The 27,596-nt window shown below is 48.1% G+C and overlaps 1 protein-coding gene across 1 annotated transcript; it reads right to left on the minus strand.

Moving 5' to 3' along the window:
- Window positions 1-1,549: 1,549 nt before the first annotated feature.
- Window positions 1,550-27,267, minus strand: LOC137425756 (aristaless-related homeobox protein-like). The gene is made up of 4 exons (XM_068114487.2): window positions 26,987-27,267; window positions 12,179-12,224; window positions 7,877-8,058; window positions 1,550-2,322 (listed from the first exon to the last, which is right to left on the minus strand). The coding sequence occupies exons 1-4, from the start codon at window positions 27,265-27,267 to the stop codon at window positions 2,115-2,117; spliced, it is 717 nt and encodes a 238-aa protein (XP_067970588.2). The 3' UTR covers window positions 1,550-2,114.
- Between the last annotated feature and the right edge of the window lie 329 nt (window positions 27,268-27,596).

Here is a 27,596-nt window from a genome sequence, read left to right on the forward strand (position 1 = left end):
TATGCAAATTCTTTACATTTCAGGTCAATTGGGTGAAAATTGATGCTTTTATGCGACGCTGACCTTTGACCTTTTCACCAAATTATTACTTTGCCTTCTCCATGTTCTCATAATAAAGCTTTGTTGAAATTTTGATGTCAAAACTCAAATGGTAAATTTAAATTTCAGGTCAGGATGAAAATTGATCATTTTAGGTGACGCTGACCTATGACCCATTGTCATTATTATTAATTTGCCTTCTCCTTATTATCATGATGAAAATGGTGATTTTACGCAACCTATTGTCATAATTATTAATTTGCCTTCTCCTCATTATCATAATGAAAATTGGTGATTTTATGCAACCTTGACCTTCTGATCTAAAAAAACAATCTGTTTGTATGTTTTGATTGGTGAACCAATTCAGTGACATAATATCCAAATTCTTTACATTTCAGGTCAATTGGGTGAAAATTGGTGATTTTACACAACCTTGACCTTTGACCTGATCTAAAAAAAACAAAAACAATCGGCTTGTAGGTTTTGATTGGTGAACCTATTCAGTGACCCAATATGCAAATTCTTTACATTTCAGGTCAATTGGGTGAAAATCGACTCTTTTATGCGACGCTGACCTTTGACCTTTTCACCAAATTATTACTTTGCCGTCTCCATGTTCTCATAATAAAGCTTTGTTGAAATTTTCATGTCAAAACTCAAATGGTAAATTTAAATTTCAGATCAGGATGAAAATTGATCATTTTAGGTGACGCTGACCTATGACCTATTGTCATAATTATTAATTTGCCTTCTCCTTATTATCATAATGAAAATGGTGATTTTACGCAACCTATTGTCATAATTATTAATTTTCCTCCTTATTATCATAATGAAAATGGTGATTTTACGCAACCTATTGTCATAATTATTAATTTTCCTTCTTGTTATCATAATGAAAATGGTGATTTTACGCAACCTATTGTCATAATTATTAATTTGCCTTCTCCTTATTATCATAATGAAAATTGGTGATTTTACGCAACCTTGACCTTCTGATCTACAAAAACAATCTGCTTGTAGGTTTTGATTGGTGAACCTATTCAGTGACCTAATATCCAAATTCTTTACATTTCAGGTCAATTGGGTGAAAATTGACGCTTTTATGCGACGCTGACCTTTGACCTTTTCACCAAATTATTACTTTGCCTTCTCCATGTTCTCATAATAAAGCTTTGTTGAAATTTTCATGTCAAAACTCAAATTTAAATTTCAGGTCAGGATGAAAATTGATCATTTTAGGTGACGCTGACCTATGATCTATTGTCATAATTATTAATTTGCCTTCTCCTTATTATTATAATAAAGCTGTGGTGTAAACAGCTCAAATGATTTAAAAAAAAAAAAAAAAAAGGTTACTGCCCGGACAGACAGACACACAGAAGTGATTACAAAACTCCGTGTCCTGTGCAGGGGACGGACTAATAACCATTGCATAAAAGATTTGAACATGAGGTCACAGAATCATGGGTTAAGTGTTGAGATGAAAACATTACACAGATAATCCCAAGAATACAGGAAACGGTTTATGACAATTTTTGGATATCCTCATTAAAATTATTGCTCAGTACAATATAAACACATTTTATTCCCAAGATGGCACATTAATGATGCTATGAAATAGCACTGTTTTGTAATGCAAGTACAATATTTTATTACACTCTATTTTGAGACAATGACATATTGCTTTTAAGGTATATACAGTTGTACATTAGAACATTTCCTCTTGACATCTCATTATGTTAGTAAGATAACAACACATTGTAATTATTTCAAAAGAAAGATTTAGTGAATACAAAATCTAGTTATTTGTGAAGTGTATTTGATAGAACACGGACAGCTATCGATATATATATACAAATGCTGTGATTAAAGCTAAATTGTGTTGATGCCCGAATGTTTCACGGTTATATGTATTTCATTCTTCAAATGCAATGTTCTTGTGCTCGACCATCGCGAAATGGCAAATTAAGGTCACAACGAGGTGGTGGTAACTGCAAGTCTGTCTGATTGGCTCGTTCCCATGACGTATATCTGCAAGTCTGTCTGATTGGCTCGTTCTCATGACGTATAAGAATTCAGCACACTCCTCGTGCCAGCAGTGCGGCGTGTTCCCGTGCACGCAACCGCAGCGCCGCGATGCTGGACGCTCGCCGATCGGCCAAAGTACCAGGTACCGGTGCCCGGGAACCTGCCGGCGAGCCGGAGAGCGAATCCAGCACCAGGGGGGTCTTTGTGCCAACCTCAGCCTTTCCTGGGAGGGTAGAGGCCATGAAGGGCAGAAACCTGCACAATACCGTAGACCAAAGGGAGTGAGAAAATGAACAATTTATAAATGCTGAGCAATTATATTCCCACAAGCATCTTCCTGGTAAGCTAAAGAAAAAAAGATTGTCTGAAATTTTGAAAAAGATTGAAAATTGAAATTTTTGAAATTGAAAATTGAAAATCTTGAAATTGATTGAAATTGAAAATTGAAAAAAAAATTGAAAAAAATTGAAAAAAAAAAATCTTTGAAAAAGATTGAAAAAAAAAAGTTTTTTTTTCAATGTTGTCACTGAGGAGATCCCATGGTTTTCCATCCCTCTCCCAGCAGTAGTTAGGGCTGGAATTTGGAATTTTGCCATGGTGCGGCGACGGCTCGCCGACTTCGCAAAGGACATGCGGGATCTTCCATCGTCAACTAATGTCGGCAGATGGGTCACTAAGTCGGGCACATTTCTTTTTCACCCACAAGTTTCATATTGACCGTTTTAGTGCAGCAGATAAACACAAAAATTGTGCATTTTATGAGAAAAGCATGAAATTTTTAACATAGTTAGTGCATACCATAAGGTTTATTTTCAGATGTGGAGGGAAGTCAGATTTGACCTCTGAGGACCGTGAGAGGTCAAATCCAAAATGGGCGCCAGTCCACCGAGTCTAATGTTCAAACGCGCTTAATTTTGGAACCAAATAGTGTAGAAAAACATTATAGGTGTCATTTCCAACTAAATTGGGGATGCCCAGAGGTGAATGATGCTTTCAATGAACTCCTAGGCATGCCAAGTGAGGTCAGTGAAGGCTCAATGTTACTGCTAGAGCGATTTGTGGTGCTGATGTACGATAGAACCAGTGAGAGCACGGAAGTGAATGATGCCAGGAAACAGCTCTTCACACAGAAGTGTAGAACTCTAGAGAACATTCCTCCAACCCAGGCAACACTCGAGCAGCACATCAAGCGCACTTGCTACCAGGCCAACTGTTGGAACCAGGCATTGGTCATGGATCCAGAGATGCCAGACCCACCTGACTGGGGCTGGACAAAGGAGACAACTGGGTGGCAGCCCCTTTGGACCACTCTTCCTGAAGCATCAAAATCGTGCCATGAATTGATCGACTGTGGCTGCAAGAAAGGGTGCACTGGATGCTGCAAGTGTGCCAAAGCTGCACTCAAGTGCACTGCACTGTGCTTCTGTTCTGGAGATTGTTAGATTTAGATCATTACCAATTTTCATCATTGCACTTGATTTAATGTAAGCTTTGGTGGACATACTTGGTTAACTACAGTTATTTTTTCAGAGGTTATTGCATCATTCCTTGCAGTGTAAACACTTTTTTTTTCATCATTTCTGGTCTTTGGGTATTCTGTACCTATCCCTGTACCTGAAAAAATTAAGTTTTAACAGTTCAAATGAACTTTTTCCAATAGCAGTTCCAACTGCAGTATCATAAACATAGATATTTAACGTAATTTGACCTTGACCGTGACCTAAATGCATGTCCTTGAGTTCTGGCGATCTCAAAAGTATCACCAAATGAATGGGCATCCCAAATTTAGTTGGAAATGACACCTATAAGCGCGTTTGAACATTAGACCCGGTGGACTGGCGGCCATTTTGGATTTGACCTCTCATGGTCCTCAGAGGTCAAATCTGACTTCCCTCCACATCTGAAAATAAACCTTATGGTATATACTAACTATGCTAGAAATTTCATGCTTTTCTCAAAAAATGCACAATTTGTTAAAATATGAGAGCTTATCCGCTGTACTATTTTTTTTTTTTTACTGCTGATAAAGGTGTTGAGGTTTCAGGAAAAGATCCTTCTATGACCATGCATTTTGTGGCCTTTGGGCCATGCTGCATGAGTTTTGTTTTCACAAACTTTTCCTATCTTAGAATGAACATCGACATTGGCCTTTTGGCTAAAGTGCATGTCTTCAACTTCGTCAAAATGTTTTGTCTTTTAACCTTTACTTTACAGTGCCTTCGGAAAGTATTCACACCCCTTGACTTTTTCACATTTTGTTGTGTTACAGCCTGAATTTAAAATGGATTGAATTGAGATTTTTTTGGTCACTGATATACACATAATACCCCATAATGTCGAAGTGGAATTTTGTTTTTAGAATTTTACAAAATAATGAAAAATGAAATACAAAAATATCTAATACTAGCAGAAGTACCCGGCATTGGAGGGGAGGGGGAAGGGGGGGAGGGGATGGGGGAAGGGGGGGAGGGGGAGGGGGAGAAGAGGAGGGAGGGGGAGGGAGGAGGGGGGGTGGAGGGAGGAGGGAGGAGGGGGGAAGGGGGGAGGGGGAGGGGGAAGGGGGAAAAGGGAGGGGGAGGGGAAAGGGATAGAGGGGAGGGGGAAGGGGGAGGGCCAGTCAACAATGACGTTGCAGTTCTCATGGTCGGAGAGCAGCACAACAATCGCAACATCGTCCTGCATCTTCGCAACAGCACGAAGCGGATTTTGGAGACTCACCGATCCTGTGACGCCCTCCAGTACCGGCGTTGCCGGGCGGGGGAAGGGAGACCCGTACATTCGCCCTCTCGACTCAAGCTCGCTCGGACAAAAGCCTCGCACAAATTACACCGTGAAGGCCCAATGGCCATGTCTATGCCACAAATCAAGTACGTGAGCGAGTCGGGCGCACTGAATTGAAAATATATAGAACGCTCATACACCATGAAAAGTGAAGCCGCCGTGTCGCCATCTTGGTTAGCACGACTCGACCAACTCGCTTCGCGGATCTCGTTTGTTTTGAACGTGTGAATTACGTGCGAACGCATAACTGTGAGTTTCTGGCGGCAAGGAACATCACGTGATCGCTCTGAGCGAATCAGCGCGCTGCTCTGCCACCTGCTCAGATTCCGTGTATAATATTCCTCGCTGAAATACGCTGAGGTAAATATGAATAAAAAATATGGATCTCGTAAAGATGAAAGAAAAAAAAACCTATGTGGTGTGAATGGCAATGTTCCTCGCTGAAATGTGAAAAAACGCAATCGCTTTTCGCTCTGAAATACGTGCGAACACGTAACTGAGTTTATGGCGGCAAGGAACATCACGTGATCGCTCTGAGCGAATCAGCGCGCTGCCCTGCCACCGCCTCAGATTCCGTGCATAATATTCCTCGATGAAATGCGCTGAGGTAAAAATATGGTAAAAAAATATTATGAAATAATTTTTTTTAGGTCTGCCATGTTCTTCCCAGGCTCAATGGCCATGTCTATGCCAAATATCAAGCATGTGAGCCTCTCCGTTTAGGAGTCTATCGGTAACATTACACACACACACACACAAACTGTGTTTTATATATATAGATACATAAGTATTCAACCCCCTGAGTCAATACTTCATAGAAATGTTTTTGGCAGCGATTACAGCTTTGAGTCTTCTTAGGTATGTCTGTATCAGCTTTGCACATCTGGATTTGGGGAGTTTCTCCCATTCTTCCTTGCAAATTTTCTCAAGCTCTATGAAGTTGGATGGGGAGTGTCGGTGAACAGAAATCTTCAAGTCTTTCCACAGATTTTCAATGGGTATCAAGTCTGAGCTTTGGCTGGGCCACTCAAGGACTTTCACGTTCTTGGTCTGAAACCATTCCAGTATTGCTTTGGTTGTATGTTTAGGGTCATTGTCCTTTTGTAACGTAAATCTGCGCCACAATCTGAGGTCTTTTGCACTCTGAAGAGGATTTGCCTGTATTTGGCTCCATTCATTGTCCCCTCAATCCTTACAAGTCTGTGTCCCTGCTGCTGAAAAGCATCCCCATAGCATGAAACTGCTACCACTATGCCTTACGGTAGGGATGGTGTTGGAAGAGTGATGAGCTGTGCTCAGTTTCCGCCAGATGTAGCGCTTTGCATTCAGGTCAAAGAGTTCAATTTTCATCTCACCACAGAATATTTTGCCCCATGCTCTCAATCTTTCACATGCTGGTGTGTAAACTCCAGGCGTGCTCCGTTGTACCTTTTTCTCAGGAGTGGCATCCATCTGGCCATCCTCCCATAAAGCCGAGATTTGTGAAGGGCTGCAGAGACTGTTGTCCTTCCAGCAGGTTCTCCCATCTCAGCCAAGGAACTCTGTAGTTTTGTCAGGGGTCATTGGGTTCTTGGTCACCTCTCTGACCAAGGTGCTTCTTGCCCGGTTGCCCAGTTTGGTCGGACAGCTAGCTCTAGGAAAAGTCTGGGTAGTTCCATATTCTTTCCATTTCCTTATGATGGAGCTCACTGTGCTCTTGGGAACTTTCAACACTCTAGCAATTATTTTATACCTTTCACCAGATCTATGCCTCCTCACAATTCTATCTCGGAGTTTTATCACCAGTTCCTTGGAATTCATGGTCGAGTTTCTGCTCTGACATGCACTGTCAACTCTGGGGCATTATGTAGAAAGGTGTGTTTCTCTCTAAATCGTGTCCAATCAATCGAATTGGCTACAGGTGGACTCCAATCAAGTTGCAGAGACATCTCAAGGATGATCAAAGGAAATTGGATGCACCTGAGCTCAATTTGGAGTGTCATAGCAAAGGGGTTGAATACTTATTGACTCGAGACATTTCAGCTTTTGATTTTTTAATAATTTTGTCCAAATTAATAAAAAATAAATTCCACTTTGACATTATGGGGTGTTATGTGGAGATCAACGACACCAAATCTCAATTTAATCCATTTTAAAATCAGGCTGTGACAACAAAATTTGAAGAAAAAAAAAATCAAAGGGTACGATTATATTCTGAAGGCACTGTATATAGAAAGTGTTTCTCAAATGAGAAATAGTGTTGTCCAAGACTGGTATTATAATGTAAACTTATTTTAAAAAGTAAAATTATCATTGTACCTTGCCCTTTTATTTGTTTTATTATGACAAGTAGCAACGGTACCCGCCCTATGGGCGGGGCTTCAATTGGGAGGCCCAAATGAAAAGGCAAAATATCAGAAATTGAAGGCTTTTTTATTTTAACGATTTATATAAACATCCGTTAAATCATATCACACGCAAATCATCAAAATCTAAACAGTATTTGTAGAATTTCAATAAAAGCCACATCACTGTTCATATCGGTAAATATTATTCCATCGTGTTTGGAAAAACTGGAAAATTGGAAAAATTTGGAAAATTTGAAGATTGGAAAAACAGTACGGCCTATTTTACTCGAGGGGGTCCCAGGATTACCCACCCAAAATTTTGTTGCGATCGGTTCAGCCGTTTTTGTGGTACCTGGGAACAGACGGACAGACAGACGGACATTTGGTGAATTATAGTAAGATGGCCTGCAGTTTTCTCTTTTCATTTCTTCCACACTTGTCCACCATCCATCCATCCTTTCTGCCAAAACCCACTCACCTTCCCATTATTCTTCCTTTGACAATTTTAATTTTCTCAACTAAGTTCCATAACCCCGCCCCCCCCTTCCCCCCTCCCCCTCTTTTTACTATGCCATATGCTTAATATGGTCTCTCATGGCTCATATTTCATAACTGTGGAAAATCACCAATGGAGCAGAATCAAACATTTTGTGGAAATCAAACAAAGAAGCAACTGGCAGAAATCTGCCCAGCAAGCTTGCCTGCGTGCCAGCCCCGGCTGTCTGAAGAAGGTGTTTGCAGGAAAGGTGAGGCTCGGTGTGGGCATGGGCCATGTGGGCCGCAGCAGGCCTAGCAAAGCAGGACACGCAGGGGCCGCAGAGTTCTGAGTACTGCCCGACTTCTCTCGCTTGCGCCACTTCGCCCGGCGATTTTGAAACCACACCTGTATATGAACAATGAATGGCCAAAACCGATATATACATATACTGCATATGTTAGAAGCTGAAATACTTTTGAAGGTAGGATAGCTTAGACTTAGAGGTAAGTGTGCCTAGGTTTGAATCTCGACACAGCTGTAAGTTGTCACCATGAACATGGAGGGCAATTCATCAATGTGTGTCGTCCCTCAGCAGGACATTAAGCTGGGTGTCCCATTTGCCAGCATTAATTGGTGGATGTTAAAAATCCCCCGGCATCTTTTGCGAAGGGTGGCGAGTTAGCTTCAACACCCTGAACAAATTCCTGCCAAAACTTTCTCACCAACTCCAATACCCCCAACTTGATTTGAGGGAGGCCTTCGTCCCGCAGTGGACTGTAACCAGGCTGATGGCGATAACTGAGTAAATAAAATGTTTGGTTTTCTTAAACCTGTGGATTTTAAGAAGTTATGTAAGACTTCATTGTCACGGGTAAAAGAGATGGTGCCTCTGAGCCCCCACTGGCACTAGATAAGAGGTGGATGATGCGCAACAAAGGTGTACTTCAAGGGTGTTATTGCAAATATTGCATCAAATTATTTTATGAGACTATAACTTTCTAATTATCTTGTTATATTTAGTGTCATAAACAATACACATTTTTGGATATCCACCTCATCTACACAGCATATTGGTATTAAAAATATCCTTAGTGACTAGTGACTTAGTGACTAGGATGATACTCGGAAACAGCTTTAAATGTCTGGATTTAGCTTTTCCAGTTCTCCATAAGGAAGAGTTAGACATGTTGAGGCTGATTAAGCTAAATAAAAAAGGACATTTTTTGTATACAAAGCCTGGGGTATGAGAGACTAAGGTGACAGAAGGTAGAGGGAAACATACTGACGGTAGAGCAGTGCGGCAACATGAGGATGAACGAATAGGATGAGGTGAGAGAGAGAGAGAGAGAGAGAGAGAGAGGGAGGGGGAGGGGGAGGGGGAGGGAGGGGAGTGAAGGAAACGTGCAAGTTGATAAGGAAGGGAGGGATATTGATGATAGATAAGATCATGGGTGGGGATGGAGGATGCGCAAGGTGATGATGTACTGGCAACTGGAAGCCCTGGAGGGAGGAATGGGAATGAACCAAAGCAGGAATGCAATTCCACAAGCATGAGAAAAGATGAACAAAAGAGTGGAGTTGGGCAGTAAGCCTGGATTTTGGGGGTTTAACCAGGTGCGAGTTTCTGGAAAAACGTGTGCCACCTGGAGGGTTCTGTGGAGGGAGCGACGGATAAAGAGCAGAGGGAGCAAGATCTGAAAAGAGACTTCAAAAACAGAGAGTTCACCAACCTCCGTGAGATGGCAAAGCAGAACGAGTGTGCTTTAGATTATTTGGGAAGATGCCAATAATTTAAAAGCTTTTGTCAGAAATCCTTCTCATGGATCATTCCACAGTGGAGAGCGAGTGAACTCCAAGCATGAGTCGAGTTCAAAGTACATCACAAGCGATAGACACAACAAAGCGCTCTTGACTGGATGGAACACTTCTTCCCCCCTTTCCTCCACTCTGGTTCTCATTTATATATCCGAGGTGATGGAACATTCTCCAAAGTCCCTCCATCTACAAACTGCTCATACTTGCTAGACGATTCTACATCAGGAAGTCCAACTGCAAATCTCTCAAACCTGCTGATCTTTTATACTCAGGTTAAAGTCAATGCAACTTGGTCCATTTTCACTTTTAGCCCCATGAAACATTACACGGGCACATACAACAAGTAACGCGTAACGTATGGAATCAAAGACGTGTAAGCATCGTCACACATTTGTACAATTCAAAAAGACATGTGGAAAGGGAAGACTACTGATTTATGGGGGAATCTAATTTGACAGGAACAGGAAAGAGCAGAACCAAGGAATATTGTCTACACACAGTCCAGGATTGCTTTATAAGTCGGTTTGCAGAACAGTCCACAAGGGGGAGTGCAGTGTTAAACATTCTTAAGTCATCTTATGATTCTCATCTCGATTCTCGAAGAGATGCACTTATAAAATGGGTCGTGATGTCCGGATGTCTGTCTGTCCATCCGTCCATTAATTTTTTTTTGCTATTTTTGCTAAACTTCCCTTATCAGTTATCACCCACCTGATTGTTCTGAAACTTGACACACGAATACAAGACAATAGCACGCACAATAGCTTGGGCTTCGATTTTTCGATTTCAAATCGTGGGGGCTCCCGGTATACCCCCAAACCTCGGATCTCTACTCATCTCTTATTTTTCTCTTATTTACCAACCGATTGCTCTGAGACCTGATACAACCCTTCGACTCAACGGTCCGCAGGATCGCCCGGTCTTAGACTTTTTGATTTCATATCAGCTAGGGGGGCTCTGAGGGGATCAGGGGGTGCTCCCAGGGGGATCCTCCAAAATCAGCAGAGGCCTGAACTTCAAGCTCAAAAGATCACCGTCAGCAGTGTGTGCAACGATACGGTTGAGATTTGGAGTTCAGGATCGTCGTGTAAGGCTGTTAGATTTTAGGAAGGCAAACTTTGAGGATGGGAGAAGAGAGGTAGGTGCTCTAGGTTGGGAAATGCTAATGCGTGGGCAATCTGCATCGGAGAAATGGGCAACCTTCAAGGGGAAAATGTGCTGTTCCAGGGAGGTGTGAAGACAGGGGCAGAAAAAGACCAGTGTGGTTGAGTAGGGAGTTAAGGAATATTATGAAGGAAAAGCAGAAGGAATTCATTCGGCTCGTGAAAGAGTTAACACATAAAACATATAATAAAGGGAGCAGGAGACAAGGGGGGGGGGCGGTCAGGTGGGGGTGGAGGGGAGAAGGAGAGAGGGAAGCACAACAACAGTCGAGAACAGGGACATCGGGAGATCTGTGGAAGGGAGAAGGCTGGGGTGGACACTACTAGGACTTTCAGGAAAGAAAACAGAATTTGAAGGAGGTGGATTTGGGGCATATTAACGAGGGTGGAAAACATCATGGTTTTAGATGGGGGAAGATAAGAGATGGTGGTGAACAGTTGTTTTGAAGACCTGGAGGGAGGAGTGGGATTGCAGAGAGTGAGGGAGTTTGTTCCACAGGTGGGAGAAAAGAGGAATGAAAGGATGAAGGTGAGCAGAGAGTCTTGATTTTGGCAGTTACACCAGAAGAGGGTTGCTGGCAGATCTTGTGCATCCTGCAGGAATATTTGGGGGACAGAGCCCAGACAGAGCAGGGGGAGTTAGGCCAGAGAGGAGTCGGAAAGACCACCAACCTGCCTGCGGTGAGTGAGTGAAAGGCCCTCGGAGTTAACTTCATCGCAGGAGATTCCAATGATTCTGAAAGCTTTGGCCTCAACAGCGTGAAGCCGAGCTAGGTGTGAGGCAGGAGCCCCGGCCCAGAGAGGAGAACAGTATTCCATTGAGCTTCGGATGAAAGCCTTGTATGTGGTGAGGAGCTCAGGTGTGCCAAGGAAGGACTTAGCACGACGGAGGATGCCCAGTCGGCGACTGGCTTTGGAGGCCAGCTTGGAAATGTGGTTTTCCCAGGAAAGATCATGGCAGATAGTGAGACCCAAAATCTTGAGTGACAGATCTTCTACAAGAGGATTGCTGAGAAAGTGGATGGGAGGGTTGTCCAGACAGTCTTTCCCGGGAGACATAGTGAGAGTGTGAGATTTGTCAGTATTGATAGACATGGTCCACGTGTTTGACCAGTTTGTAATTTTATCCAAATCCGCAGAGAACGAAGAAGCTGCTGCCTTGCGATCTGAGGGATGAGAGATGGAGCGGCAGAGACTGGAGTCATCAGCAAAAAGATAGAGAGGATTTTCCAGAGAGTCAGAGAGATCACTATATATGGACTACAATGGGCAGTCTTTGGAGCATGTGACACAGGAGATGGATCTCGAGGTGGTCGGAGATGCAGAGGATAAGCAGACAGCACAGTGCCGTGCAGTTATAAGCAGAAAGGAAAAAGGTTTTATGTTGTACTCATAGAGGGTGAACTTGTAATTATTATTTGTTCATGTAGTTTTTGTCTTGTCCATGGCTCTTTCTAATGACATGAGGTGTTTGTGATTTGATGGGTATGCTACTCCATAATCGGCAAACCAATTTCCAGTGTCCAGATACATAACCTCATGCTTACCTGTACACGTGCCTCCGTGAGCTCAAGACGCATGGCAAGTGCTTCCCTGCAACACAACAGGAGCATTAGAATGTTTGAGTGTGTGTAACGACTCCAACAAACAGCTCATGCTTACCAATTTATCATTACCTAAATGCAAGATGGCCAGGTAAGCTCAAATAACTTACCGTACACTTGTGATAATATCAAGAACAAGAAATCGATCAAGTTTCCATATCATTTTTCAGAGTAGCCATTTTAATTAAGTCCAGCGAATTATTCTCTTATTTGCTACTTGTGCTTCCATATTTTGTCCTTTCATGGCAATCATCCAAGGGGTCACCTCTGTCACTACTGTTCCTGTTTAAAGTGCACCTATTATCCCCACCTTATGTGCAACTGCCATTCCTCCCACCCTTCCTCCTTCCTTTACATTCCTCATAAATATGAGTTCCTTTATAAAGAACTTCAATGCAGGTGGAGAACACTGAGCCCATCAAGCCTGCACAATGGTTGCCAACCTATGATCTATCCTTTTCTTATTTTGAATGGCAAGCAACGAAAGCAGCACGTACCATTTTTTCCATTCTTTGGTGGCCCAGTAGTCATAGTTGTAGTAGAAGTAAAGACAAAACTGGAAATTAATTTGAGTATAATGATCCCAAATTGAAGAAAACAGAAAGAAAGGACCATGCAAAGGAAGGCCTTAATCCTGCATGAAAAATATCACTTGTTGTAGTTGGGAAAATCCATATTCAAGAATGACGGTACTGTTACGTGCTCCTCCCCAAACCCCGGTCACGGTGTACCTCTGAGCCCCGAAAGGATTCACGGCAGAAAGATGTGCTATTATGTGTGCCAATGACCAATGGTGAAACCACACCAATCAATCGATACCAAAACCAAGTATTGTATTAATATCACACAATAATAACAACTTGCACAAGTACAATATAACTTCAATTGCACAACAAATACCATATAATTCCTATGATGGTACCACCAGTTTCTTAACTCAATACCTCACGGTACTCCATGTGAGCGAACTGTAACACCCCCAAAGTCACTGTCACGACACCATGCCCAAAGTCGATCCACGCTACGGCGATCACAAGAAAACAGGTCGTACTCAGACCTGAACCCAGGACGGCTGACAGTCGACGCTGCAGAAGAGCCGCTGGGTGAGGTCGGACCGACGTCGGTCAGGCAAAAGTTCCCCCAAAAGGCGACTGGGAATTCACACCTTCAGTTCAGCAGACAATGACGCTGACATGAACGATCAGCGGCTCCCAAGCGGAGAACCGCGAATTCTCAATCGAAATCCACGACACACACGAGAACCAGGCTAACGGCTGGTGCGTGGTGAAATGGCTGGTGCGAGGCGAAATGGCGGACGGGCCCGTAATGGAGGCGTACCTGCTCTCCAACAATGATTCACTTTCGGAACCAACAGCAAAACCCGTCACGCAGGTTTATCTGCCACAGTAACATCGACACTGTCACAGGAATCCCTTTCACGGGGAAACCAATATTCGCTCGTGACCAACGTCCACCAGCGTCCGCTCGACACCTCGAAGCAGATCGGCCTTTCTTTCCCGATCTCACTTGAACCGCTTCAGCCTCTTCTTCTTCTTCTTCTTCTTCCGGTTTCTCCCGATCCATTTCGTTTTTCTTTTGAAACACTAATTTTTACTTTTTAAGACAGTTATCTCCATTTCACTCAAACTGTAACAATAATAATACATGAAACTAAAAATGCTTCAAGTGGATGACAACCACAAAGACGGAAGTGACGAATCCATAACAGTACCAACAACTCATTGGTCTACATGTTGGACCTGACCCTTGCATACTGGGCAATGGTACTAGTTGGTTGTGCTTTAATTCAATAATTCATCCTGTAGTGGACTAAAATAGGCTCGTAAAGTCTTTGGGTGTAATGGTTAGTGCGTCCGTTCCTAGTCTGGAAGGTCGGCGGTTCAAACCCCAGCAGTCATACCAAAGACTTTTAAAATAGTACGTGCTGCTTCCTTGCTTGAGGTTCAGCATTTAAAGGATAGAGCACAGACAATCCCCATAGGTTGGCATCCATAGAGAGGAGGAAATTCCTTCTGAGGATTCCCCCGCTGAGTGCGGTGAGAAAGGCGACACCATTGCTGTGACTTCACTGCTACCCAGAGTGCACTGGGAAGTGACGGCACTTCCCCCAAGCTCAGTGGCCATGTTTGTCTAATCTAGCAGTCCACTACGAGCTTTAGATCCTGTTAAAAAGTCAAGTCAATATATAATTCCATAGAGAGGAGGAAATTCCTTCTGAAGATATGCCCCGCTGAGTGCGGTGAGAAAGGCGACACCATTGCTGTGACTTCACTGCTACCCAGAGTGCACTGGGAAGTGACGGCACTTCCCTCAAGCTCAGTGGCCATGTCTGTCTAATCTAGCAGTCCACTAGGAGCTTTAGATCCTGTTAAAAAGTCAAGTCAATATATAATTCCAAAGGTCTACGTACACCTCATTGGTCGACATACACCAAGTGCAAATTTTAAGGAAATACAGAACAGATAACACACAATCTGTAAAAATTGAATTATACCCAACAGCTCTCAACCCCAGACACTGCTTCTCCCTCAACTGGACATAAGATGACAAAAGCAAAAAAAAGTTCAGGAACTGGAGCAAAATGATTGTAACAAAGAGTTAACACCCGAAACATCAGCTTCTCGTTGCTTCCGGGGATGGCTAGCTTACCTCGTTCAACGTTCAGTTGATTCCATCCATCGATCTACCTATCCGCGGACGCAGATCGATACTGTATCGGTTCCCGCTGAACGTACACAATCGCCTTGCACCTGCCAGGACGCGGCCAGGGCGTGATCGCCACGCCGGGCTCGTCCGGACGGGCCCAGACGCGCCTCTCCTGGGCATGCCCGGACTCGCTGTTCCCGGGCACGCCCGGTCTCGTCTTTCCCAGGCATGCCCACTCTCGCCTTTCCAGGGCTCGCCCAGAGCGCCCGGGCATGCCCAGCCTCGACTTGCCAGGCGGCGTCCAGGACGCCCGGGCATGTCCAGACTCGCCTTTCCAGGGCTCGCCCAGAGCGTCTGGGCATGCCCGCTCTCGCCTTTCCAGGGCTCGCCCAGAGCGCTCGGGCACGCCCAGCCTCGACTTGCCTTGACTTGCCAGGCCGCCCGGGCATGTCCAGACTCGCCTTTCCAGGACTCGCCCTTGACACCCGGGCATGCCCGGTCTCGGTTTTCCCGGGCAAACGCCCCGGCATAAATGTGTATATATATTGCTGCCCGATAAACGGGCTTGTGAGAATACCTGAGCTGTTTTGTTTCAATAAAGCAACTCGGACGAATTCCGTCTTTGGTCGCGTCAATTCTTTCGACTCACGTTGGAGCGCAGCTCCTTCACTGGTGACCTACCGACATGGACACGGCAGTGACTCTTAAACTGCCTACCTTCTGGGAGGCTCATGCGGCTGTTTGGTTCGCCCAGGCGGACTCCCAGTTCGCCCTGCGAGGCATCACCGTGGACGACACCCGCTTCCCCCATGTCGTGGCAGCGCTCGGTTCCGCCACCGCGGCCCGCGCCCTGAGCCTCCTCGAGCACCCGCCGGCTGCTGACAAGTATGACGCGCTGAAGACGCTCCTCCTCGACGCTTTCGCCCTCTCACCGGCGGCACACGCACGGCGCCTGCTCGACCTGCCCGATCTCGGTGACACGCGCCCGTCCGAGCGCATGGACTATATGCTCTCGTTGCTCGGTGAGCACTCTCCGGATTTTCTGTTCCGCGAGCTGTTCCTTCGCCAGCTGCCTCACCCGGTACGCCTCGCCCTGGCTGGCACGTCGATCACCGATCCCCGCGCCCTCGCCAGGGAAGCCGATAAGATCTCCTCGGCGGGCCAACACATCGGCGCGGCTACCTGGAGCCTGCCGCCGTCCGAGGCGACACCCACGACGCCCGAGCGCCCTGCGCGGTTGCAGGCCGAACTGCCGGTGCAACTGGCGGCCGCCATGCCGCGCCGACCGCTTCCGACACAACGGCCGGGGCCTCCACCTGACCAGGCGTGGTGTTATTACCACGCCAGGTTCGGACACAAGGCTCAGAAGTGCCGACCCCCGTGCACTTTCGGCAAGTCAGGAAATGGCCGGGCCGGCGTTCATTCCCAGCCATGAGCGCCGTCCACTCGGGAAACTTGCTTTTTATTCGGGACAAAGCGTCCGGGCGGCGTTTCCTTTGTGACACCGGTGCCCAACTGAGCGTCATACCCGCCTCCGAGCAGGACAGGCGGGACGCCGTTTGCGGCCCCTCTTTGGTCGCTGCTAATGGCTCGGCCATACGCACTTTCGGCCCGCGCGACGTCACCCTCTGCTTCGGCAGCCAGCGCTTTCAGTGGACCTTTGTGACCGCCTGCGTCCCCATGGCTTTGCTGGGCGCCGACTTCCACTGCATGCACAGGCTGCTGGTCGACGTCAAACGACGTCGCCTTGTCAACGCTGAGACCTTCAGCTCCCTGGCGTGCACGATGAGCAGCTCCGCGCCGACCGAACTAGCGTGCGCCCTCCCGACAGCGAACGAGTTCGCTCGCCTGCTCGCGGAATTCCCGGCCCTCACGCAGCCGACGTTTTCAGCCGTCGCAGTGCGGCATGGGATCGAGCACCACATACCCACTACGGGCCCGCCGGTCTACGCCAGGGCCCGCCGCCTCGACCCGGCCAAGCTCGCCGTGGCAAAGGCCGAGTTCGACGCGTTGGAGCACCTCGGCATCGTGCGGCGCTCCAATAGCGCGTGGGCCTCACCACTGCACATTGTGCCAAAGCCGGGGGGCGGATGGCGCCCGTGTGGCGACTACCGCCGCCTCAACGACGCTACCACCCCCGACAGGTACCCGATCCCGCACATCCAGGACTTTTCCGCCCGTTTGGCGGGACGGGTCATATTTTCCAAAATTGACCTGATACGGGGATACCACCAGGTACCTGTCCGGACGGCCGACGTCCCGAAGACGGCCGTCATCACGCCGTTTGGCCTGTTCGAATTTTTGAGGATGCCGTTTGGCCTCAAGAACGCGGCCCAGGTGTTCCAGCGCTTAATGGACGGCGTGCTGCGCGACCTGCCATTTCTTTTCGTCTATCTGGACGACATCCTCGTCGCCAGCACGTCCCGCGTCGAGCACCTACTCCACCTCCGAACACTGTTCGGTCGCCTCAGCGAGCATGGCTTAATTGTCAACCCGGCCAAATGCCACTTCGGCACGACGACCGTTGACTTTTTGGGCCACCGCATCACCAAGACCGGGGCCGTGCCGCTGCCGACCAAGGTCGAGGCCATCATCACGTTCCCGCGTCCCCGTTCCATCAAGGCCCTACAAGAGATCCTCGGCATGGTGAATTTTTATCACCGATTCGTGCCCCGCGCTACTCAGCTCATGCGGCCCCTTTACGAGGCCCTCCGGGGCAAGCCGGCCAAGCATGACATCGTTTGGTCTGTGGCCATGGACGCGGCCTTCGCGAGCGCAAAACGGGCCCTCGCCGACGCAACGCTGCTGGCTCACCCGGTGCTCAACGCGCCCATCGCCCTCACTACGGACGCCTCCAACTACGCGGTGGGCGCCGTCCATGAACAATGGGTGGACGGGGTTTGGCAGCCACTCGCTTTTTTCAGCTGGCAACTCCGGCCGAACGAGTTAAAATACAGCACGTTCGACCGCGAGCTGCTCGGTCTATTCCTGGCCGTTCGCCATTTCCGACACCTCCTGGAGGGCCGCCCGTTCACGGCTTTCGTCGACCACAAGCCGTTGGTCTACGCAATGGCCAAAGTCACGGAGCCGTGGTCGGCCCGCCAGCAGCGCCACCTCTCCGCCGTGTCGGAATTCACCACGGACATCCGGCACGTCGCCGGCAAAGACAACGCCGTGGCCAACTGTCTTTCTCGGGCCAGCGTGAACGCGGTCCACCTCGGCGTGGACTTCGCGCTCATGGCGGCCGGCCAGACCACCGACACCTCGGTGCAGGCCCTCCGGGCGGCGGACACGGGCCTCCGCCTGGCCGACATCTCCTTCGCGGGCACCGTCCTGCTCTGCGACGTCTCCCAGGGCCAGCCTCGCCCCATCGTGCCCGTTTCCTGGCAGCGCCGCATCTTCGCCTCCATCCACGGCCTTTCTCACCCGGGCCGGAAAGCTTCTCAGAAGCTGGTGTCGGCGCGTTTCGTCTGGCACGGCCTTCGACGGAACGTCCGCGACTGGGCCAACACCTGCACGGCTTGCCAGCGGGCCAAGGTCCACCGCCACACCCAGGCCCCGCTAGCACCTTTCACCATGCCTGCACAGCGTTTCGACCACGTCCACGTGGACCTGGTGGGTCCCCTGCCCCCACCGCGGGGGTTCACCCACCTGCTCACCATGGTGGACAGGACCACCAGGTGGCCGGAGGCCGTGCCCCTCACCTCCACCACCACCGCCGACGTGGCGCAGGCATTCATCGCCACCTGGGTCACGCGCTTCGGCACACCGGCGGACATCTCGTCCGACCGCGGCCCACAGTTCACGTCCGAACTTTGGGGCGCGGTCGCCCGCTCGTTGGGGGTCACGCTGCACCGCACCACGGCCTACCACCCCCAAGCCAACGGGTTGTGCGAGCGGTTTCACCGCTCCATGAAGGCCGCACTCATGGCCGGCCTTCAGGACGACGGTTGGACCGACCGGCTGCCGTGGGTCCTTTTGGGCCTCCGCACGGCCCCCAAGGAGGACCTCCGGGCGTCCGCCGCCGAGCTCGTCTACGGCCAGCCGCTCCGCGTCCCGGGCGAGTTCGTGCCCAACGCTACCAGTCCCTGGTCCGCCGCACACCAGCGCTCGGACCTCCAGGAGGCCGCCCGACGATTTGCCCCCGTGCCAACGTCCTGCCACGGTGGCCCCCAGTCCTACGTCCGCCGGCGCTTTGCACAGCGGAGTACGTCTTTGTGCATCATGACGCGCACCGGTGGCCACTCCGGCCGCCGTACGACGGGCCCTTCCGGGTCCTGCGACGGGGCGACAAGTCCTTCGTCGTCGACGTCGGCCGGACCGGATCTCTGTGGACCGCCTCAAACCGGCGCACGTGGACATCGACCGACCACCGCGGTTGGCCCTTCCTCCGCGGTGAGGCTGCCCCCCGTCCACAGTTCCCCCCGCTCGACCACCCACCACCAGATCGGACCCCCCCCCCCCACGACCCTCCAGGGGTCGCTTTGGCCGGGTCATCCGGACCCCTCTTAAATTGACCCTGCCGGTGCAGGTCGATTCTGGAGGGGCGTGTGTAGCGGTTCCCGCTGAATGTACACAATCGCCTTGCACCTGCCAGGACGCGGCCAGGGCGCGATCGCCACCCCGGGCTCGTCCGGACGGGCCCAGACGCACCTCTCCTGGGCATGCCCGGACTCGCTGTTCCCGGGCACGCCCGGTCTCGTCTTTCCCGGGCATGCCCGCTCTCGCCTTTCCAGGGCTCGCCCAGAGCGCCCGGGCACGCCCAGCCTCGACTTGCCAGGCCGCGTCCAGGACGCCCGGGCATGTCCAGACTCGCCTTTCCAGGGCTCGCCCAGAGCGTCCGGGCATGCCCGCTCTCGCCTTTCCAGGGCTCACCCAGAGCGCTCGGGCACGCCCAGCCTCGACTTGCCAGGCCGCGTCCAGGACGCCCGGGCATGTCCAGACTCGCCTTTCCAGGACTCGCCCTTGACACCCGGGCATGCCCGGTCTCGGTTTTCCCGGGCAAACGCCCCGGCATAAATGTGTATATATATTGCTGCCCGATAAACGGGCTTGTGAGAATACCTGAGCTGTTTTGTTTCAATAAAGCAACTCGGACGAATTCCGTCTTTGGTCGCGTCAATTCTTTCGACTCGCGTTGGAGCGCAGCTCCTTCAATACTATCTTTCACAAGTAAGACTAGTTCTTCATTCTACATGTGTTGGAAATACTTTAGCAGGTTGGTGGAAAATGCCTAATAGGTAAATGGCCACCTTTCCACATCAACAGAGACGCCATCGTTTGGAAACGAAATTGTATTGAAATTAAAGATCGACCCCATCCAAGGAAATGGAAGTTGGCAGATATTGCTAACACAAATTTTATTATCGCTATTATCATTTTGTTTGCCTTTCAAAGCTGTGCCGGAAACCTATTTTTCTGCTGGGATTATTATTCTTTTTCTTTCCACTAAATTTTGTCATCCCTCTTTCTTGGAGACCCTTACTGCAAGATTGCTCCAAGTCAACAAATTGAGTAGATTTCCGTCTATGAATCCGATTGGTCAAAAAGTCTGGCGGTCATCTTTGATTGATGAATGTGTCTCATGGCTCCTTATTTTAGTTGTAGGTTTAGTATTTTAGTAACAACTGCAAATTGGTCAATGATATTGTCTTGATTCCGTCAGACTGGCATTGACCAACGCACAGGAAAAAGGAAGGAGTATTTTCATTTGGTTTTGTTTGTAAAAAGATGAATGGTGAGCAATTCATTCACAGTACGACCCTAAGATGAGACTGCTACCACTCCCTGCTGAAATTTACTGAAAACTACACTGGTTGATTATCAGAATTATCCCTAAACTAGCGAGGTACCCGTGCTATGCACAGCTGGGAAGCCAAAAGCAATCAAACAATGCGGAAACGGTGAATGCGAAACCATGGAACCAATAAATTCCACATACTTGTGCACATTCCTGTGCCACCTTCAGTCGAACGCCAGACATGGACAGCCGGTTCGTGAATGACTTGGGCAAAATCGGCGAATGGGAAACGATGAACTACTGAATTCCACATTCCTGTGCCACCTTCAATCGAATGCCAGACATGGACAGCCGATTTGTGAATGACTTGGGCAAAATCGGCGAATGGGAAACGATGAACCACTAAATTCCACATATCTGTGCCACCTTCAATCGAACGTCAAGCATTGACAGCCGATTCGTGAATGACTTGGGCAAAAACAGCGAATAGGAAACGTTGAACGAATAAATTCCACATACCCGTGCCTCCTTCAGTCGAACGTCGAACATGGACAGCTGGTTCATGAATGACTTGGGCAAAATCGGCGAATGCTAAACGATGAACCAATAAATTCCACATACCTGTGCCACCTTCAGTCGAATGTCAGACATGGACAGACGGTCCGGGAATGACTTGGGTAAAAAACGGCGAATGGGAAACGAACAAATAAATTCACATTCATGTGCCACCTTCAATCAATCATCAGGCATTGACAGCAGGTTCGTTAAGGACTTGGGCAAAAACGTACCCCGTCTGAATGTTTGTATCACTAGTCAATGGCGAATCTGCATATCGCGAATGCCACGGTTAGAAAGTAGAAACCCTCACCTCATTTCCTCATTCATATTTCAACTCAATATCTCCATTTTCATTCCAAACAGCATCATTCCAATCATACATCAACACTATACTCAGGTACTCATTTCGAGGACACCAGAAAGATGAACCGGCTGAGTCAATCCCACCTGGTTACTAATTCAGCAGCTGAACGGGATTCAAACTCCAGACCTTAGGATGTCAAGCCTAGGTCCCTAACCATTAGGCCAACACCTAATTACTTACTTACTTACATACATACATACATACATACATACATACATACATACATACATACATACATACATACATACATACATACATACATACATACATACATACATACATACATATACATATATATATATATACATATATATATATATATATATATTTTTTTTGTACCGAATAACCCGAATTTTGGGAATTACGAGGAGATTACGAGGAGATGAAGGAGGTGAAGCAGAAATTAGAAGAAGTGGAAGAAGGGGTGAGCGAAATTAAGAAGCGACGGAGAGAGGATAAGAAAGAGATAAAGGAGGAAGTAAAAGAATTGGTCCAAAGTCTGTGTTCGGATCGTGATGATGTGCTCATTAACCGGATGAGGGATTCGCAGGTGATGGAGGAGAAGCGAAGTTGTGGAAATGGCTAGGTGTGTAGCCTGTTAGTGTGTGTAGTTGGTTGGGCACTCCACCACTGTGAGGATGTCGGCCAGGTGAGGCCGCAGGTGGGCTCTGGGAGCCGTTAGTGTCAGTGGGGCCCGAGGATCCGGAGGACGGACCCGGGTAGCCCAGTGCCAGAGAGGGCACCGAGTGGGGAGAGCGCCAGAGGGCCTTCCCCAGGTAGTTAGGTTAGGGTAAGGAGCAGGTAAGCTCGGAGGCAACTGCAGTGGTGGAGGTGTGCAGGTGGGTAGACCTGCTGGGAGAGCTACACGTCGCGGCCCAGAAATTGTGCGAGGGCACCGGGAGATGAATCGGGGGAGTGAGACCCCAAATTGAAAAGCACCACAGTTTGGTCAATTTGGTTTTTAGAACCCATAGTGTAAGAGGGCCAATGGTTTGGCAGGAGAAAGACCCCGGGTAATGTAAAGTTGTTAAAGTCATTTAGGAAATAGTTAGGATTGATGAACCTGTCGCACCATACGCAGCCACTTACCTGAGGTGATGATGATGACTCCACACCTGTGTTTTCTTTGTTCTGTGTTGCAGGAAATGAGAATTGCTGTGAGGATTTGTGAGACGCATCACGACGTGGATGAGACATTGGGGTGATTCCATCTCTCCCTCCTTAGGAGGGACTGATGATGAATTGGTGATGGCAAATTTTGATGTTGAGTTGGAGACGGCAAATTGTGATGAGAGTTGGAAATGGCAAATTTGATTGGTTAGGAGGGAGAGGAGACGAATTTGGTTTATGGGAGGAACGGGGAAGACAGTAGGGACGTTTGTTGATTTGTAAAGTAGATGTTTATGGGTAGTGTTGTGTTTTGTGGACACAGTAAGGGGTAAGGGAGGGGCAATGTAGGTTACCTGGTGAGGGGGGGGGGGCATACGGTAGGAACGTACCTGTCTCACCTGGTTCCCATGTGCCCCTAGTGTGCATTACCTAATGTTGCGTGCACTTTTGCGCCCTTACCACCTTACTCACTTGTCTTCTTCTTTTGTCTCCCACCTCCGAGGATCTGGCTTTGGGGCAGAGAGAGAGGAGAGAGAGGTGCTGGCTCTGCAGTTGTGGGCCTGCACTTTCGCTGCTTGCTGCCGGGATCGATACACCATATGGACCGCAATGTTTGTGGCCGCCCACCATGGACCGCAGTTCTTTTGCGGGCAAGCACCACCCGTTGATGGACCTATGGGTCAACGTGGCACCTATGCCATACAGGTGAACCACTAATAGTTGGCCCCCTGACGGCCACAATAAAGAAATGGACGCGGTTGGCGCCTTTCTTTATTTTTGAAAGAAGCCAGAAGGCCAAGTGCACTTCAGGAAGGCAAGACCAGCGGCAGAACATCGGCCGGCTGCGACACCACCGGTGACTATAAACACTTTATTGGTGCACCGGATGGTGCTGACTGTGTGATGGGGTGGTGCTTTTGGTGCTTGGAAGGGGTGCTCTCCACATTATTAAAGGCCGTAAGGCCACAGAGCACTCGTGGGTTGGTGTATTGATGCTGGCATGCGTGCTCTCTCTATGCATAACATCTGCATGTGTTCCTCCAAAAACAGGTCCTGGATCGTAGTGTAAATATCAGTGTAGTCTTGTGTAAATAATGCTCTCTACCGGCTGTATGTTTAGTTTGAGAATTCTTTCCGCGATTCGGTTATCCTGTGGGTGTGTTTCTGTGAGGAGAAGGGTGCAACGTCGCAGGGGGACATATTTACTCATTTGTGAACATCTGTAAAACTGTCGCACTCAGGGTTGAGTTAATAGTAGAGGGAACTACATCTGAGTGCCACACTAAAGCAAGTAAAAATTTATCGGGTCGGGACGCCCCGAGGTAGAGAAGGGTGCAATGTTGCGGATATGGGATTTGGCCTCCATCCATATCCGCTTGTAAATATTCCCCTATTTCCCCAATACTCCCCAACTATCCCCAATCCCCCATTCCCTAGTCCCATTGTCTGTAAACAACACTCTGTAGCCCCGACCTTCCCCTTTTTCCCCCATTAAATGTCGTGCCCAGGTTCACCGCATCTCACGTAGACAACTATAGGACATCTTGCTAGTTATTCTTAGTCTATGTCAGTTAAGGACTCGTTTCCATTAATTCTGACTCTTCGTTGCACCAGAATGTGATTGTATGGCACCAGTAGTGAGTTTAGGACCTCCCAATACCTCCCCGCATCTCTTCCTCATGGAACTACAACAACAACAACAACTACAACAACAGCGGGGGCGGCGCGGCGGCGGCGCGGGGAGTGTGCGTCCTCACTCCGGCTTGGTTAGCCGCCATTGCCCATGTGCTCCGACGGGGTTACCACACAGGGGCTGACTGTCAGCTCCTCGTCAAGGGCAGAGCCCGGTAACCCCCCCGCACCCAATAAGAAGCGGCGGACCGATTCCATCTGGGGCGGAGCTAACGAGCCGAGGGCGTGTCACTCCCCGCTGGATATACGCAGCCACTTACCGGAGGTGACGTAAGATGCGCCCCCAGCTTGGAGAGAGAAGTCGCCACCTCCAAGCGCTGGATACCTCCCGCCTCTTTGGACCGGACCGGGTCGATTCTGCCCCTGAGCCAAGGTGCACCTTGAGCCATCGACTGCCTGCCCTCCCCTGCCATCAATCCCTGTGTGAGTCAGTCTTGTCCCGTTTGTCTGTGGTCTGTCGGGAATAGGATAAGACCGTGTCTAAGTGCCCACCTTTCTGTGCTGTACCTCTTGTCCGTGTAATCTAACCATTCTGCAAACCCATATTATAACCTCCTCCGGAGGTCTTGAGAACTGTACCCCTGGTGTCGTGTCATTTAACCCAGCCGTTGTGTCCTTTCCTTCATTGATCTAGCGTAGCGCGATTCGGCCAACGTTCGAGTGTAATCGGGTAACTTGTGCGAACACGGCGGCCATTCCGCTCGGCCCACCATAACATCAAAGTCGTGTCCGTAACAATATATATATATATATATATAACAAAAGACTATATATGTGTACAGTCACGTGAAAAAGTAAGTACACCCCATGTAAAGTTTTGACTTTTTGAACATATTTCAACATACAGCTATTTGATCTTCATTTTAACAATATTGATCGATAAAGGTGATATAATACAACAAATATCATGAAACATTTACATTTTCTAGTCCATTGTGTAATTTAAACAAACATAAATGCAAATTTCGCGTGTGGAAAAAGTAAGTACACCACTACATTTATCACTACTTCAAATACCTAAAATGAGAATCAGGTGCACCAGCTCAGGTGCAAATGATTAGAACATCGTTAGAGAGGATCTTGGAGGAACCTGTGTCATTTAAACATCAGACATTTAGTTTGGTTTGCTCTTTGTTATTGAAGTGTGCGGCATCACCATGCCTAGATCAAAAGAGCTCTCTGAGGCCTTCAGAAAGAAGGTTATAGATGCCTACGAGTCTTGGAAGGGATTTAAAAAGATCTCCAAACAATTTGAAATCAATCATTCTACTGTCCGGAAGATCATCTACAAGTGGAGAAGATTCCAAACAACTGCCAACTTGTTCAGACCAGGCCGCCCCAGCAAGTTCAGCCTGAGAGCAGACTGCAAGATGTTGAAGGAAGTCTCGAAGAACCCCAGAATGTCATCACGGGACCTACAGGTAGCTCTTGCCACTGTTGATGTCAAAGTGCACGAGTCTACCATTATAAAGAGGCTGCACAAATTTGATCTACATGGGAGGTGTGCCAGGAGGAAACCTTTGCTGTCTGGAAAGAACATCAGGGCAAGACTAAAGTTTGCCAATGAACACCGAGGCAAAGACCAGCACTTCTGGAACAATGTGCTCTGGGCAGCTGAGTCAAAGGTCGAGCTATTTGGCCACAGTACCAGAAGACATGTTTGGCGAAAACCAAAGACAGCATTTGACCACAAGAACCTGATACCAACTGTAAAGCATGGTGGTGGAAATATTATGGTTTGGGGCAGCTTTGCTGCATCAGGGCCTGGGCAGCTCACCATCATAGAATCCACTATGAATTCTTCATTGTACCAGAGGGTGCTTGAGTATAATGTGAGGCCATCTGTTGGAAATGTTGAAGCTCAACCGAAGGTGGACCTTGCAACATGACAATGACCCTAAACATACCAGTAAATCCACCAAGGAATGGCTGAAAAGAAATAAATGGAGGGTTCTGTAATGGCCAAGTCAAAGCCCGGATCTAAATCCCATCGAGATGTTGTGGGGGGATTTGAAACGAGCTGTGCATGCAAGAAACCCCTCAAACATCGCACAGCTGAAAGAATTCTGCATGGAGGAGTGGGCAAAAATTTCTCCCAGTCCATGTCAGAGACCGGTAGACAGTTATAAGAAACGCCTACTTGAGGTTGTTTCTGCCAAAGGGGGCAATACCACCTATTAGAGCCAAGGGTGTACTTACTTTTTCCACATGCGAAATTTGCATTTATGTTTATTTAAATTATACAATGGACTACAAAATGTAAATGTTTCATGATATTTGTTATATTATATCACCTTTATCTATCAATATTGTTGAAATGAAGATCAAATAGCTGTATGTTGAAATATGTTGAAAAAGTCAAAACTTTACATGGGGTGTACTTACTTTTTCATGTGACTGTATGTATGTGTATATATATGTATATAATTTAAAAAAAAATCGTTCAGAAGAATACATGAAATAACATATATATATATATATATATATATATACTACTTTGGACGATGCAGTACACCAGTAGTACTTTGGCAATTTAAGATGTAGGTGACGTCAGCACCACATCTCTTACATACATATAGTTATCTTAATCTACATGAAATTGCAGCACGAATAATACAACCTCGTGAAGACGTCGGGGTAATGGCTGCGCTGAAAGGCACGTTCGAGTTCTCGGAGCTGTGCACTGCTGAACGTTGTGCGACACCTTCGCTGTTTCCGCTGCAACCCATGAGATGACCCTCTAGGTTCGGGGCTCCCTGCACTCAGTGCTTCTTGCTCCGTGGCCGCACTCTCTCCCCGCTCGCCGGTATTGATCTCTGCGGTCCAGTGATTCTCGGACACCCGCAGGTTCGACAGTTCTCGGTCCGGCGAGATCACCTCAGCAGGTGGAGCAAGGAACATGTCGCCGCTCGACCGTATAGGTCCACACTCGATTAAGAAAGTGCACCGCCGCAATCTCAACTCGACGGCCGAAGACTAAAGGTCTACGAATAAAGGTCTGCGAAGGACTCGGATGGCCTCTGGAGCCACCAAGCAGGGCATCCGACGGAATAATAGTCCAGTCACTCTATTCCCGCATTCATGTTCCTCTCACTCAGGATAAGAGGATGAATTCACCCCGACCCCCATCCTTGTATAACACCCTGCAGTTCCAAATAACACTTTAGCAAAGTTCCTGCCAGTTCACGTGGCTCGGCCTCAGAACTCAAGGGCTCAGAGCTCTACCCCGA

This window comes from Myxine glutinosa, chromosome 4 (genome assembly GCF_964187855.1).
Source record: "Myxine glutinosa chromosome 4, kmMyxGlut1.1, whole genome shotgun sequence".
NCBI lineage: Eukaryota > Metazoa > Chordata > Myxini > Myxiniformes > Myxinidae > Myxine > Myxine glutinosa.